Source organism: Microtus pennsylvanicus, chromosome 9 (genome assembly GCF_037038515.1).
Source record: "Microtus pennsylvanicus isolate mMicPen1 chromosome 9, mMicPen1.hap1, whole genome shotgun sequence".
Classification (NCBI taxonomy): Eukaryota; Metazoa; Chordata; class Mammalia; order Rodentia; family Cricetidae; genus Microtus; species Microtus pennsylvanicus.
The window spans coordinates 45,869,083-45,884,187 of record NC_134587.1 but is presented as its reverse complement, the minus strand read 5'-3'; the positions used below and the strand labels follow the sequence as shown (position 1 = coordinate 45,884,187).

Here is a 15,105-nt window from a genome sequence, read left to right as displayed (position 1 = left end):
TAAATGTATCAGTAAATAAGAACAATGTTTAAAGAACTCTTATGCGCTGCACAGGAAATATGGCTAGGAATGCAGAAGCCAAGCACATAAGCCTCCACTGACAAAAGCCTGAAGGGTCTGAGCCAGGAAATAAACAAAGCAGTCTTGGAGTAGAAGGAAGTTTGAAACAAACAAACAAAAAAAACCCTGGGCTTCCATGCCAAACGACATACATGACTTCATCATAAATAAGCAAATAAGGGGCTGGAGATATGGCTCCGTGGTTAAGAGCATTGGTTGATCTTCCAGAGGACCCGGGTTCAATTCCCAGCAACCACATATCAGCTCACAACTGTCTGTAACTCAAGTTCCAGTGGATCTGACTTGCTCACACAGACATACATGCAGGCCAAACATCAATGCATATAAAATTACATCATAAAAATATTAAATAAATAAATGAGAAAGAAAATACCAGCTACACCTTCCAAAGAGACAGCAGGGAAAGAGAGCAATGATCCCCTACACGCTGGAGGGCCCTGGCCAGCATCTGATCAGGCATGGCCAGGGTTGTGTGCCTCTTGTTGGAAGTGCACACACCTTATGGAAGCCCCGGCATTGGATCTCTTTGCTCTTCTCTGCCCCAAACCAATATCTAACTAGCAAAGTACGGACTTTTGGTAATATTGTCCACGGCCGGAGAGATGACTCAACGGGTGAAGTGCCTGCTGCCTGAGCATGAAGGAAGACAGGTATGGCAGTGTGCACCTGTTACCCCAGTCCTGAGACAGGAGGATTCCAGGGTCTAACTGGCCAGCTGGTCTAGCTAAAACAGTGAACTCCAGGTTCAGGAAGAAGTAAGAAGTAGTTCCTCAAAAGGTAAGGTGAACGCACGCCTTTAATCCCAGCACTCGGGAGGCAGAGGCAGGCGGATCTCTGTGAGTTTGAGACCAGCCTGGTCTACAGAGCTAGTTCCAGGCCAGGCTCCAAAGCCACAGAGAAACCCTGTCTCGAAAAACCAAAAAAAAAAAAAAAAAAAAAAAAAAAAGGTAAGGTGAAGGGAGCAACAGCAGCAGCCCCTGACCTTGGGCCTCCACATCACATGCATGAATATTATATATACACGCATGTACACCACCACACATGCACACCACACAATCACACACATATAACCCACACATGTGCATGTACACCACACATGTATACCACACATACACACACATGGACACCATACACACATGCTTGTACACCACATATGCACACCACACATGTACACCACACAATCACACACATGTAACCCACACATGTATACCACACATACACACACATGGACACCATACACACATGCTTGTACACCACATATGCACACCACACATGTACACCACACAATCACACACATGTAACCCACACATGTATACCACACAATCACACACATATAACCCACACATGTGCATGTACACCACACATGTATAGCACACATATACACACATGGACACCATACACACATGCTTGTACACCACATATGCACACCACACATGTACACCACACAATCACACACATGTAACCCACACATGTATACCACACATACACACACATGGACACCTTGCACACATGCTTGTACACCACATGTGCACACCACACATGTACACCACACAATCACACACATGTAACCCACACATGTATACCACACATACACACACATGGACACCATACACACATGCTTGTACACCACATATGCACACCACACATGTACACCACACAATCACACACATGTAACCCACACATGTATACCACACATACACACACATGGACACCTTGCACACATGCTTGTACACCACATATGCACACCACACATGTACACCACACAATCACACACATGTAACCCACACACGTATACCACACATACACACACATGGACACCTTGCACACATGCTTGTACACCACATATGCACACCACACATGTACACCACAAGTATACACCATCCATGTACATGCATGTATACCACATGTGCACACATATACCACACATGCACATATAATATATATTATATGTATAATATATTATGCATATTATAACATATATTCTGCTCTATCATCACACTGATTCTCAAATCTAAAACTGTTATGAAAAAACACTTGACTAAAATTTTTATAGGAAAACATAAGAGGCTAGAGGATGGTTCAGGAGTTAAGAGCACTGGATGATCTCCCAAAGGACCCAGGTTCAATTCCCAGCAACCACATGGCAGCTCATGACTATCTGTAACTCCAGTTCCTTCATACAGATATACATGCAGGCAAAACACCAATGCATATGAAATAAAATAAGTAAAAAGAAGAAGGAAACATAAAACCAGGTATGAGAGCACACATGAGTGACTCCAGCAATGGGGAAGCTGAGCGAGGGGATTGTGAGTTCCAGGTCGGCCTGGGTTTGCATAACAAAACCAGCTCCAAAATGAAAACAGGGGAAAGTGGCGGAGGAGAGTGGCAAATGCCTATAGTCTCAGCACTTGGGAGACGGAGATAGGAGGGTCAGCAGTTAAAGGCCAAGTTCTAGGCCAGCCTGGGCTAGATAGCAAGTTGTAGGCTACATAAGGCCCATTTCCAAAAGCAAAAAAACAAAACAAAACAAAGCAAAAAGATAGGCATAATGGCACACGCCTTTAATTCCAGCACTCTGGTGGCAGAGGCAAGTCCATCACTATGAGTTTCAGGCTAGCCTGAGCTACATAGTGAGACCTGTCTCAGAAGACAAAGAAAGAAAGTCATCACCGTAATAACAGAGAGCAGGGGTCCCTCTCTTAACATGTTTTATTAAGACTAATAATTAAAAAGTGTATTCTTGGCACAAGAATCACAGTGCAGCAGAAAGAGTGGAAAACCCAGACATATTCCTCCTGTTAAGTAATCTGGGAACAAAGCAAGCACCAAGTGATGAAAAAGAAAGGATATGGGCGGGAGGTGGCTCGGTCAGTAAAGTGCCTGCCTCCCAAGCCTGAGGACCTGAGTTCAGATCCCCAGCACCCATGCCAAAGCTGGACACAGGGGTAAACAGGGAGGCAGAGGCAGGCCGATGCCAGGAGCTTGCTTCAAGTCAGCCAGGCCAGCAAGTTCAGTGAGACATCCTGTCTCTCAAATAAGGTGACACTGACCTCTGTGTACACACAAGCATACATGCACAGGAGCAAGTGTACACATACGACACATACATGTGCTCATGGGCACACATGCACAGGAGCAAATGTACACATATAACACATACATGTGCTCATGGGCACACGCGCACAGAGCAAGTGTACACATATAACACATACATGTGCTCATGGGCACACGCGCACAGAGCAAGTGTACACATATGACACATACATGTGCTCATGGGCACACGCGCACAGAGCAAGTGTACACATACGACACATACATGTGCTCATGGGCACACATGCACAGGAGCAAATGTACACATATAACACATACATGTGCTCATGGGCACACGCGCACAGAGCAAGTGTACACATATAACACATACATGTGCTCATGGGCACACGCGCACAGAGCAAGTGTACACATATGACACATACATGTGCTCATGGGTACACGCGCACAGAGCAAGTGTACACATACGACACATACATGTGCTCATGGGCACACGCGCACAGAGCAAGTGTACACATATGACACATACATGTGCTCATGGGTACACGCGCACAGAGCAAGTGTACACATACGACACATACATGTGCTCATGGGCACACGCGCACAGAGCAAGTGTACACATATAACACATACATGTGCTCATGGGCACACGCGCACAGAGCAAGTGTACACATATGACACATACATGTGCTCATGGGTACACGCGCACAGAGCAAGTGTACACATACGACACATACATGTGCTCATGGGCACACGCGCACAGAGCAAGTGTACACATATGACACATACATGTGCTCATGGGTACACGCGCACAGAGCAAGTGTACACATACGACACATACATGTGCTCATGGGCACACGCGCACAGAGCAAGTGTACACATACGACACATACATGTGCTCATGGGCACACGCGCACAGAGCAAGTGTACACATATGACACATACATGTGCTCATGGGTACACGCGCACAGAGCAAGTGTACACATACGACACATACATGTGCTCATGGGCACACATGCACAGAGCAAGTGTACACATATGACACATACATGTGCTCATGGGCACACATGCACAGAGCAAGTGTACACATATGACACATACATGTGCTCATGGGCACACGCGCACAGAGCAAGTGTACACATATGACACATACATGTGCTCATGGGCACACATGCACAGGAGCAAATGTACACATATGACACATACATGTGCTCATGGGCACACGCGCACAGAGCAAGTGTACACATATGACACATACATGTGCTCATGGGCACACATGCACAGGAGCAAGTGTACACATACGACACATACATGTGCTCATGGGCACACATGCACACATGCACAGGAGCAAGTGTACACATATGACACATACATGTGCTCATGGGCACACATGCACAGAGCAAGGATAAGTTTATAAGATGGACCTCCGTAAGTATTTATTTGTTAATAATTGTAAATATTATAGTATTTAATTATGATATAAAATTATATTAAGATTTTTGTTTGTTTGTTTTTTGAGACAGGGTTTCTCTATATAACAGCCCTGGCTGTCCTTGAACTCGCTCTGTAGACCAGGCTGGCATTGAACTCACAGAGATCCGCCTGCCTCTGCCTCCTGAGTGCTAAGATTAAAGGCATGCACCGCCACCGCCTGGTTATATATTAGATTTTTTACACTGTAGGCTAATTTATTTTTAATTACAGGTAAAGAGATTTAATGCCAAGAAAATAAAACCAAAACAATTAAATCTACATCTAACTAATTTTAATGGTGGAAAAACAAAAAAACACACTTGTAAGCTGGATAAAGAAAAACATGAAAAAGGAAAACTCAGCCGAGTTCTCTATACAAATACCGAAGACCTTCAAACCCCAGGAATCACAAAGGATATAAAAAGGTAACTGACCAGGAAATACACTAACCACTGGGGAGGGGCAGCTCAGTGGAAGTGGACTTTCTGGCATGGGCCCCATCCATCGCCCCCCAGGGCTTGAGTTGTTGGTACCACCAACAAAATGTGCTCAAGTGAATTAGGAGAAAAACCATTTGTTCCTCCCATGCCCCCCAAAAACCAACAACGAAATGGCAATGCATAGAAGAGAATCACAGAGGAAGGGAGGGAGGCAGGAAAGGAAGGAGGGAGGGAGGGAGGGAGGGAGGGAGGGAGGGAGGGAGGGAGGGAGGGAGGAAGGGAGGGAGGGAGGAGAGAGGGGGAGGCAGGGGTGATGCTAATGAACACTTTAAACTGTACTGAGCCTGGAGAGCTGTACCAACAGAAAAACTAGCCTCTTCCCTTAACTCCCAGGAAGTTGGGGGTGGGGTGGCTGTGCTAAGAATGGCCGCTCAAATGCCCAGACATTCTACACACTTGAAGAGTCACCGAGTCACCACCCACCACCAATGTTCAAAGTGGCCTAGGAATTCCACTGCAGCCAAGTCAGTTAAAGCCACAGACAAAGTCACCCTGGGAATGGGGGGTTTGTAGCTTTTAGTGGAGGGAAGCACAAAGCTGTCTACACTTCCAGTCAGATGCAGCAGAAAATCTGTCACTGTTCTACTCTAGAAATTGTCCAGATTGGCTTGTTTGTTTGTTCACTTGAAGTAGGGCTAACCTTGTAGCTTGGCTCTTCTCCAATACAGTTCTCCTGCCTCTGCCTTCTGGGTCCTAGGGACTACAGGCATTTGAGACCACACCCAGTTATGATTTCTAAAACTTTTCTTTTACATTTTTAAATTTTTTAAGTTATTTCAATCTATGTGTGCAAGTGTTTGACTACATGTAAGTCTGTGCACACACACTGTGTGTGCCTGACACTTAAGGAGAGCGCGTCAGAACCTCTGGAGTCACAGATTCCAGTCGTGAGCCCCCACGTGAGTGCTAAGAATAAACCCAGCTTTTCAGGAAAGGCTGCTGGCGCTCTTAACCACAGAGCCGTGGCTCCAGTCCCTTATGCATTTATTTATTGGGTAGGGACAGGCACGGAGGGCAGAGGGCAGCTTTGGGGAGCCAGTTCTCTCCTCCCACCATGCAGGTTTGGTGGATCAACCTAGCTCATCAAGCTTGGCAGCAAGCACCTTTACCCACTGGGCAATCTCGCTGGTCCTGCTTTTTTGCAATGAAAGACATACTAAACCGATTTCCAAAGCTTAAGTCCTTCTTTGTTTCCAAGGCCTTGCATCCCGAGAAGCACCAGCAAGGCCCTGCGCACCCCTTCTGGACTCCCTCCAGTGGCTCCCTTGAATAAAACACTCCCAGGACCCAGAGCTGGGGGGCAGGTCAGAAACCCCCGTAGTCTCAAGTTCATCCTCTACTGACAGGCATTCCATTTGCTGACTCAGCAGTCACAGCCAGACCCCAGCTGTAAAGCCTGCTCAGGACACAGCGCTCCAAGCCCATACAAGGAAATTCAAGGCCTCCCAATCCTTGGCAGCTACAGACAGCAGGCAACGGGCAACAGGATTGGCTACATCCATTTCCACTTCGCCCCATTTCCACAGGACAACTGCAGGACTCACACACACACCTGTCCCCACATGTCACACTGCCCTCCAGCCCTCACCCAGCCAGCCAGGAAATCACTTGTTCCAAGTGTGTCCCTAGCAAGCGCATCCAGTGTTCCTTCCTGTAATGACACTTCTCGGTCTTTCAGTGTGTGTGTCCCCCCCACACCCAGTGTCCTCTCCCGTGACACTGGGTGATGGCCAGGTCCAATACCTAAGTGACTTTCTTTCCACTTTTCATTTTGAAATAACATCTTGAAGTTGGGCTTGAATTTTCAATCCTCCTGCCTCAGCCACCGTGTCCAGCTAAACGCGTCATGTTCTGCACCCCCAAACTGTCCCCAGTAGGCTGCTGGATCCTTGGCATGAATCCTAGCCCCCTCCCACTTTGGGCCTTATAGAACTCTGAAATCTTCCCTGAAAGGAACCTGGGGCTAGATTTAGGGTTTGGTTGGTTTTGGGGAGCCTGGGAGGGGCCAGTGAGATGATAGGTCAACAGCTAAAGGTGCTTGTATCAACCTTAAGGCCCCCATGGAGGAAGAGAATGCTGATTCTAGACGCTTGTCCTCTGACCTCCATATGTGTGTTGTGGCATATCCACACAAGTGTATACAGCAGCAAATAAATAAATGCATGCCACTTCATTATTTTTAAAGTGAGGTAGCTACCAGAGTGCCCAGATGAGGGCACATGCTTGGCAGATTCTAGCAGAGAGGGCCCTTTTCTTCACCTCCTGAGGTCATGTCCTTCCCAAAATTCTTTCCATGTTGTAAAACTGGACATAAAATTGTTAGAATAAATGTTTGTGCTTTCTAGTGCACGGTGGAAACCCGAACTCCAGAGAAACACAGGCTGAATGAAGGAACGTGAATTGCAGTAGCGCATCTGAATTTGGGGTCCAGCTTTCTTTCCAACTGCGCTCTTGTCTACCCCAGTGTTTGCAGATACCCACGCCCTCTTCACCAGAAATGGAGCTGTAAAGGCAAAGCTTCCAGGGTTTTAAACAAACAAAAAGTCCATATGTCCTTTCAAAATCAACTAGACGTCTCTAGAGCATACAGATCCTCTCTAGAGCATCCAGGTTCTCTCCACAGTACCCCCAGGCCTCTCTAGAACATCCAGGTCCTCTCTAGAGCATCTAGGTCCTCCCTACAGCATCCCTGGTCCTCTCTAGAGCATCTAGATCCTCCCAACAGCATCCCCAGTCCTCTCTAGAGCATCTAGGTCCTCCCCACAGATCCCCGGTCCTCTCTAGAGTATTCTCCATCCCTTCAAAGTGGGAGGGAACAAGAAAAACGGGGTTGTGGAACTTTGTATATATGTTTGCTTTTAATGATAACTACTGTTCTTTTTTAAGCAAGTTGCATTGCAAGTTTTCATTCCCTGACAGCTGGAGGACCATTTTCTATTGGAAAAATTTCCGTACATCTGTAGTAAAGTTCATTTTAATGAGAAGTTGGATTTGTATTTTATTACCGATTTTTAAAAAGATGAGCATCATTTAAAATTTAATGGATTTAGAATAAAGTACAGAGGTCTGGCGAGAAGGCTTGGTGGGTAAAGGTACTTGGCCACCAAGCCGGTCAACCTACGTTCCAGTTTTAGAACGCTCCAGCTCTCCTCCGGCAAGTCGTCCTCTGAATTCCACATGCATGCCATGGTATGTGCATATTCACACACAAATAAATATTTTAAAATTAGAAATAAAGAAATAAGGAAGCACAGAGGACAAACATGGCTAGAAAGGAGGAAGAAAAGGACAAAGAATGGAAGGACTGAGCCTCGAAGGTTGGGGGGCTACATACCACTCAGTACCCAGAGGGCATCTGAAGTTAGTTGGGGGAGGGGGTGAGGGAGGCAGGGGGGGCGTTACCAGGAAGGGACAGCAAGCATGGCCTTCAGAAGCCCCATTCTGGGCTCAAGACACTGTCTCAAAAAGCTGCTACCCCATCCTGCAATGGGAGCCAAGTGTTTTAGGGGCAAACACAGTAATAACATCATACATCCAGCAGGTGGCTTCAGGAAACCCTGTTGGTGCCCTGGGTCTCAGTCACTCCACCTCGAAGGTAAGTAGGAGGACTGGATCATATCTACACCCGGCCCCAGAGGAATAATGTCTTTAGGAGTCCAAGACTATACAGAAAGTGGGGGAGAGAGAGTTGGGGAGATAGAGACTGGCTTATGTTCTCACAGCATCCAGCTTATGGGGGTGGGGAGCCCCATGGACTCATAGAGCAGAGGTGGAAATCTTCAGACACCAGAGACTAAAATAGGGAGAGTCAAGCCCCTTGAAGATTATGTGATTGGCAAGTGTGCCCCTGAGAGGCTTGGCACATCGCGATAGGCTTGGCGAGCCTCCTCAAACACTTGGTCAGCACTGCCTGGAATCTGCCTTTAAAGCTAGCCTGGATGGACACGTGGACAGACAGAGCAGCTGACTTCAAAGAGAACAATGAGATGTGACCCTCAGGAGCAAGGCAGGAGTGTAGAGCGGAACTCAACCCCCTGCTTCTCCCCAACTTCAGTGCAAGTTCTTCATTAAAAAAAAGAAAAAGTCGGGGCCAGAGAGATGGCTCAGCAGTTATAAACATCGGCTGCTCTTTTAAAGGACCCGGGTTCAATTCTTAGCACCCACATGTCAGCTCACAACTGTCTGTACCTCCAGTTTTAGTGGATCTGACTCCCTCACACGGACATAAACGCAGGCCAAATACCAACACACATAAAAATTAAAATGAATAAAAAAAATACTACTTTTTAAAAATGTTGAGAGAAGTAGTCAGGGCTGGGGACGTGCAGGACATGTCTCCCCTGAGAGCAAGGGACACATGATGAGACCTTCCAGGGAGCATTTTCAGCCCTCAGCTGAAAAGTAGGGCATGAAGAATCAGCAGGAGTCAAGGAGACCTGCTTGGCTGGGGATTTCTCTCTGCTGAGATGGGCAGGCAACGGGAAAAGGCAACCGGCTGAGTTACTCCTAGCGTGATGGGTTCCACAAAGGGCTGCATTTCACCCCGAAAAGGGTGGCCTTTGGGGTGTTCCGGGGTCCCATGCACAAGCTGGGAGATGAGTCTAAGAAAAACCTGGTCTTATTGAAAGTAACTCAGTCAGCAGAATGCCTGCCCAGTGCATGGAGCCCCATCCATCCCCAATACCAGACAAGGGGGTGTGTTGTTGCTGGTCTGTGATGCCAGCAGTCTAGAAACTGCGGCAGGAGGATCAGAAGCTCGGGGCAATCCTCCACTACATAGCAAATTTGAGACCAGCTTGGGCTACATGAGATCCTGTGTCAAAAAGTGAAAAGAAAGGAGGGGAAAGAAGGAAGGAGGAAGGAAGGAAGGAAGGAAGGAAGGAAGGAAGGAAGGAAGGAAGGAAGGAAGGAAGGAAAGAGGGAAGGGAAGAAAAAAAATAAAATCCAGAAATGAAAACCGCACAGGCTCCTGGCGCCTGCTGCCAACATCTCAGCAATTTTCTCATTTCACGATGAAGAGGATGAGGCTCAGAAGGGTGAGGTTGCCTGCTAGAAACTCTCAACCTGGGTTGTGCCAACCTGGGGAGGAGGGGGTGCCGGAGAGGGCGTGGCCAGGCAGTGAGAAAGGGCGAGAAGGCGCTCAGGCTCTGCCATCACGCTCACCGCAGAGGGCCAGGTGCACCGGGGAAGCCAAGGGGTGGGGGTGGGGCCGACCTCAAGGACCACCAGGGCGCTACCTGGGTCGTGGAAAGGCACCAGTGCATAGTTGGCGATGACCCGGCTTCGACTGCTCAGGCTGCGCTCCAGAATGCGCGAGGCGCCGTCGATCACCTGCATCAGATCATCCCACATGGAGCCAGTAACATCGAAGACAAAGGCCAGGGTGGCATCTCCTGTGGCGGGGGACAGTGCCGTCGTGGGCGCGTCAGACGTGACCTCCGCCACTACCGTCGAGATCGCCACTAGCAGTTGCAAGAGCAGCGCGCCGGGCGTCATGCTGAGCCGGAGCAGGCTGCAGCAGCGACGGGACGGGACGCGCAGGTCGCAGTGAGAGGTGGCAGTGCTGTCTCGCTCCAGTGGGTTCACCGGACAGGGGCTCGGCGGGGTCCCCCTGGTGGGAGCCCGAGGCGGTTCCTAACGCCCACCCCGCCTCCCTCACCCCCTCCCCCAACCGCCCCACAGCGTGACTCAAACTTTCCCAGCCCCGCGGCTCTCTGGTCCAGCCCCGAGGTTAGAGGAGGACGCAGGGCAGACTGCAGGAGGGAGGTGGGGCCGCTGCGGCCAAGCGCCAGGGATGAGGGTGCGGGAAGCCACCGACACCTGCAGGCCCTTCTGCGGGGGCGGAGAGGACACACGAGCAGTCCAAGCCTGGCTCAGGCAGGCCTTGCAGCCACTGCTACCTCCACCCGGCCTTTTCAAGGACCCAGAGGCTCTGAGTCTCCTAGATATTGTAATTATTCTTGTTAAAAATCGACAAGCCTGAGCCTGGCATCCACCATGGGCACAGCATCCCACAGTTATTATCTGGAAGCTTGCCGCAATCCGCGGGGAGTGGGGCGCAGGGAGGGGCTGATACTAAGATCAAACCGGTTTATTCGATACAAGTTATCCGAGGCTCGGAGAGAGAAGAACCCATTTACTAGGTAGTGTAGGCAGCATCAGAAGCCAAATATAGAAAAATCCCAAATTCCTTTGTCTCTGCTGCCTCCCTCTGAATATTGTAAGACATTGTTGCAGACATGGGGACACCAGAGCGCTGGGCACACACTCCTCTGGTCACCTTCCTAACTAGACTCGTGGATTGCAACGTGAAGGGGCTGGGGCACACGGAAGTGACTGCCCAGGCTGAGTTCAGCCATCTTCTACCTGATAGGGCTCTTCTGTCAACTGGGTGGGTGAGGTTGCTGTCTCCACCACTGGGTAAGAGAGGACACTCTCTCTGCAATCAGGCTGAGTTGGGGAGCGCTCTCTCTGCAGTTGGACTTTTGGGGTATTCCTCCATCACTTGGCTGGGCAGAATGTTTCCTCCACCATCGGGCTGGGCGGAGGTCGCTCCCTCCATTCTGAAGTCCTTCACCCTCCCAGACTGTACACTCCTGGTGATTTTTGCCCTTATGGACCAAGAGCCCCTGTGTCCTTGTCCTAGCTCTGACTAAACTGTAGCCCTGGGACCATGCCTGGGTGTGTACAGCTGCCTACAGCTGAGCTCTGTGGCAATGGAGACCCGGAGCCTGGTACATGACATGAACCCAGTAGAGATCTCTCTGCCACCTGCGAGGGGAGGTGGGTATCAGAGATGCTGGGTTATTGAGCCATGGCCATGGGCAGGGGGCAGGCAGACACGGCACAGAGACCCGAGTCTAGATGAGGGCCAGAGACCTAGGGAAATGTCTCGTGGGCTATGGCAGAAGCTAGGACCACAAGGCCAAGTTCAATGGGAAGCCGAATCTTCTGCCCTTGTGCAAACTGGCTTTTTAAATCTCTCTGGGTAAAGGCTGCAACTGCCCCCAGAGCCTGCGCAGGGCTGGGTCAGCTGTTGGAGTGAGGAGAGGGGCCCCAGCTGTGGGAAGGCAGTAGCAAGCAGGACCAAGAACCAAATGGTGCCATTTCAGACCCAGGACAGAGGACTGGGTCATTCAGTCTGCAAACATTAGCTGAGGCTCGGCTGAATGTCAGGTACTGGAAGAGGTGCTGTGGGGACAGGAATTAAGGAGATAAAGGAGTGTGGTCCCCATCCTGAGGAGGAGGGAGATGTAAACAAATCACTCTAAGCCAGCGAGATAAGTGCCAACAGCAGAATTATCCAGAGCTTGGGAGCTCGGAGGAGGGAGGGGCTGAGCCTAAGGGGTCAGAGGAGGCCAGGGAGGGAGGCTGAGAAGCTGAGAAGCCAGCAGAAAGGAGAGGAAGGGCACTGAGAGCTGGAGCTGTGTGCAGAGGCAAGGAGCGCATAGGCCACCAGTGGACCCCCAGGGGGCCCTGAAAGGGATAATGGCAAGAGAGGGGCAAGGGCTAGAACCTGGAGGACCTTACATTTTCGCCAGCCCTTCTGGGGTTTATTGAAAGGCATTGGGAGCTATTGGAATATTAACCAGAGAAGCAAGTGGGCCTTGTTAGCACCCTCAGGCCGCTCACAGTGGCTGAAGTTCAGAGGACAGAGTTTGCAGATGCCTGGAAGCCATAAATCTCTCCAAGGAGGTCAGGGACGGACCCAAAGACAACAAGGGGTGGAGAGAACCATGGACTTGAACTTCACGGGGGTGGAGTGGGGGTCTCAATATGTAGCCCAGGTTGGTCTTGAACCCAGGGATTCTCCCTCAGCCTCACAAGTTCCTGTGTTATAGGTATAAGTCACCCTACCCAGATTTAGATTTGAGTTCTGAAACTGCCTGGTGACCTTCAGTGAAGTGGAGGGGGCTGGAGGGTGACTCTGTGCTTAAGACAAGGTTGCTCTGGCGGAAGACTCGGGTGTGAGTCCCAGCACCCACATGGTGGATCAGTTACCCATAACAACTCAGTTCAAGGGGGCCTAGTGCCTTCTTCTAATCTTCATGCACACCAAGCATGCATGTGTTACACACACATACAAGCAAGCAAAACTCTCATATATGAAATATGACAAATAAGTCTAAAGAGAAAAATATCAAGAGCTGGAAGGAAAAATCATGAGCTGCTTGCAGATGTTTGCAGATGTTTCTTGTCATCCCACCACTCAGCAAGAACCACCAGGTCCCCCCAGAGATGGAAGGAAAAGTTCAGAGCTAGCTCAGCCTGGCCCTCCCCCAGTGCCCGCGGAAGGGAACCTCGGGCAGGCATCTGCCACCATTCCATCTGGCCTGATCCCGTTGCCCACCCAGAGATGCAGGTGGCTGCCTTAAGCACAGGTGTCTCAGATGCTCAGAGCTCCCCAAGGGATGTAAACATGGCCATGGAACCAAAACGAGGGATACCTGTGTCATGCAGGTACAAACCAGCCAAGCCGCTGGAACCCGCTCCATGCCTTTACCTCTACCTCCCCAGCCCCCCGGAGCCTGATTTTATTTTATCTCAAGAGAGCCCACAATTTTCCGCTGTTTACAGAAGGCATGATCTTAGTGTTGTTTCCTAATACAACACATGCTTGCTGAGGAGAGCTCCAGTGGCCGCAGCCTTTAAGGGAAACACACCACACCATTGATCTGTGGCTCAGAACCATGCCTGGCCTGTGTCTGCAGGGGGACCCGAGGCAGTAAGGGACCTGCAGAACCTAGGACATTAGACATTCATTGCTCTCACTATAACCTGACCTCTACATGTACCTGGTCTGGAGCACGTCAGATGCTAGCTTGCCCTGCTCACCTCGTCCCTTCCGGCCCTCCTCCCCAGGGTGCCTGCTGTGTCCCTCAAAGACTGGGACTATATCATGTGCCAAATCCTTGCTGAGTACCAGATCCCCTCCAGATAGGGAAACTGAGGCTCATAAAAGGGAAGCTCTTGGATCATGCAGGACTTGGCCTGTGCCTCTGTTTGCCTTTCTGGAAAAACCAGGGACACCCCCGCCCCATTGCTCATGGTTGTCCTGGATATTCAGGGCAACGACTCCGGTAGGAGCCCAGTGCTCAGAGCTTCTAGAACTGACCCAGACCCCAGGTTTCTCTCAGGCATGCTGTCAGGGTGCTCTGTGGTGGCGGAGGGGACACCTCTGACTCAGATTTCTGACATTTTTGCACCTTTGCAAACTGTAGGAGACCTGAGCCAGCCATGTTTTGCTGGAGAGACTGAACAAAAAGGGGTAAGGATTGGACTGTGTGGCTGGAGCAGGGAGTGGCTGGCTCCTTTCTAGGATGGCAGCGCAGATTCCAGGGCCTGCTCTCTCCTGTAGGAGCCAGGGGACAGGGTTCTCAGGAAGGCAGAGGACTGATGACTAGAATAGATGGAGTTCCTGAGGACAAGAGGGGCCGCCAGAGTCCCGGCCATACAGCCACGGCCCCAGAGCCAGGGCTGGATGATTTACTGCCGAGCCCAGTCCCGCTGCGGGACCAGCCTCCAAGTCACATGTACTGCAGGAATGATTTGAAGCCATCCCAAGAAATATTTGAGCCACTTGACACAGCAACCGTTGCCCATCCCCATGTTTTCAAGAACAAACAAATGAAAACTGGGCCAGAGACAGCGCTTCAGGGCTCACTCCCACCATCCCGCCTAGCCCAGCTGCTGCGGGGTCTCCAGGACTCACTCCCACCATCCCGCCTAGCCCAGCTGCTGCGGGGTCTCCAGGACTCACTCCCACCATCCCGCCTAGCCCTGCTGCTCCGGGGTCTCCAGGGCAGAGCGCCTGCGCACCTCAGTCTTTAACTTCGGAGGAGAGGGAGCAGCGAGAAGAGCATGTCTCCTCTCAGAGGTCATGATTCACTTGCTCTGACTGTATCCTGACTGAGTCTCACCATCATCTAAAGCCGTTCTGCCACCTTCACTGGTGTCTCTGGAGGCTGGCACCTACATCCACAATGAGCTGGGGTTTGAT

The 15,105-nt window shown here is 50.2% G+C and overlaps 1 protein-coding gene across 1 annotated transcript in view; it reads right to left on the bottom strand.

Annotated features, from left to right (window-relative positions):
* The window catches only part of Hmcn2 (hemicentin 2), a 155,436-nt gene extending 144,702 nt beyond the window's left edge, over nucleotides 1-10,734 (bottom strand). The window contains exon 1 of the mRNA XM_075985770.1: nucleotides 10,343-10,734. Coding sequence (XP_075841885.1) covers nucleotides 10,343-10,601 — 259 coding nt within the window. The 5' untranslated portion in view covers nucleotides 10,602-10,734. The remainder of the gene's footprint in view (nucleotides 1-10,342) is intronic.
* Nucleotides 10,735-15,105: the final 4,371 nt, after the last annotated feature.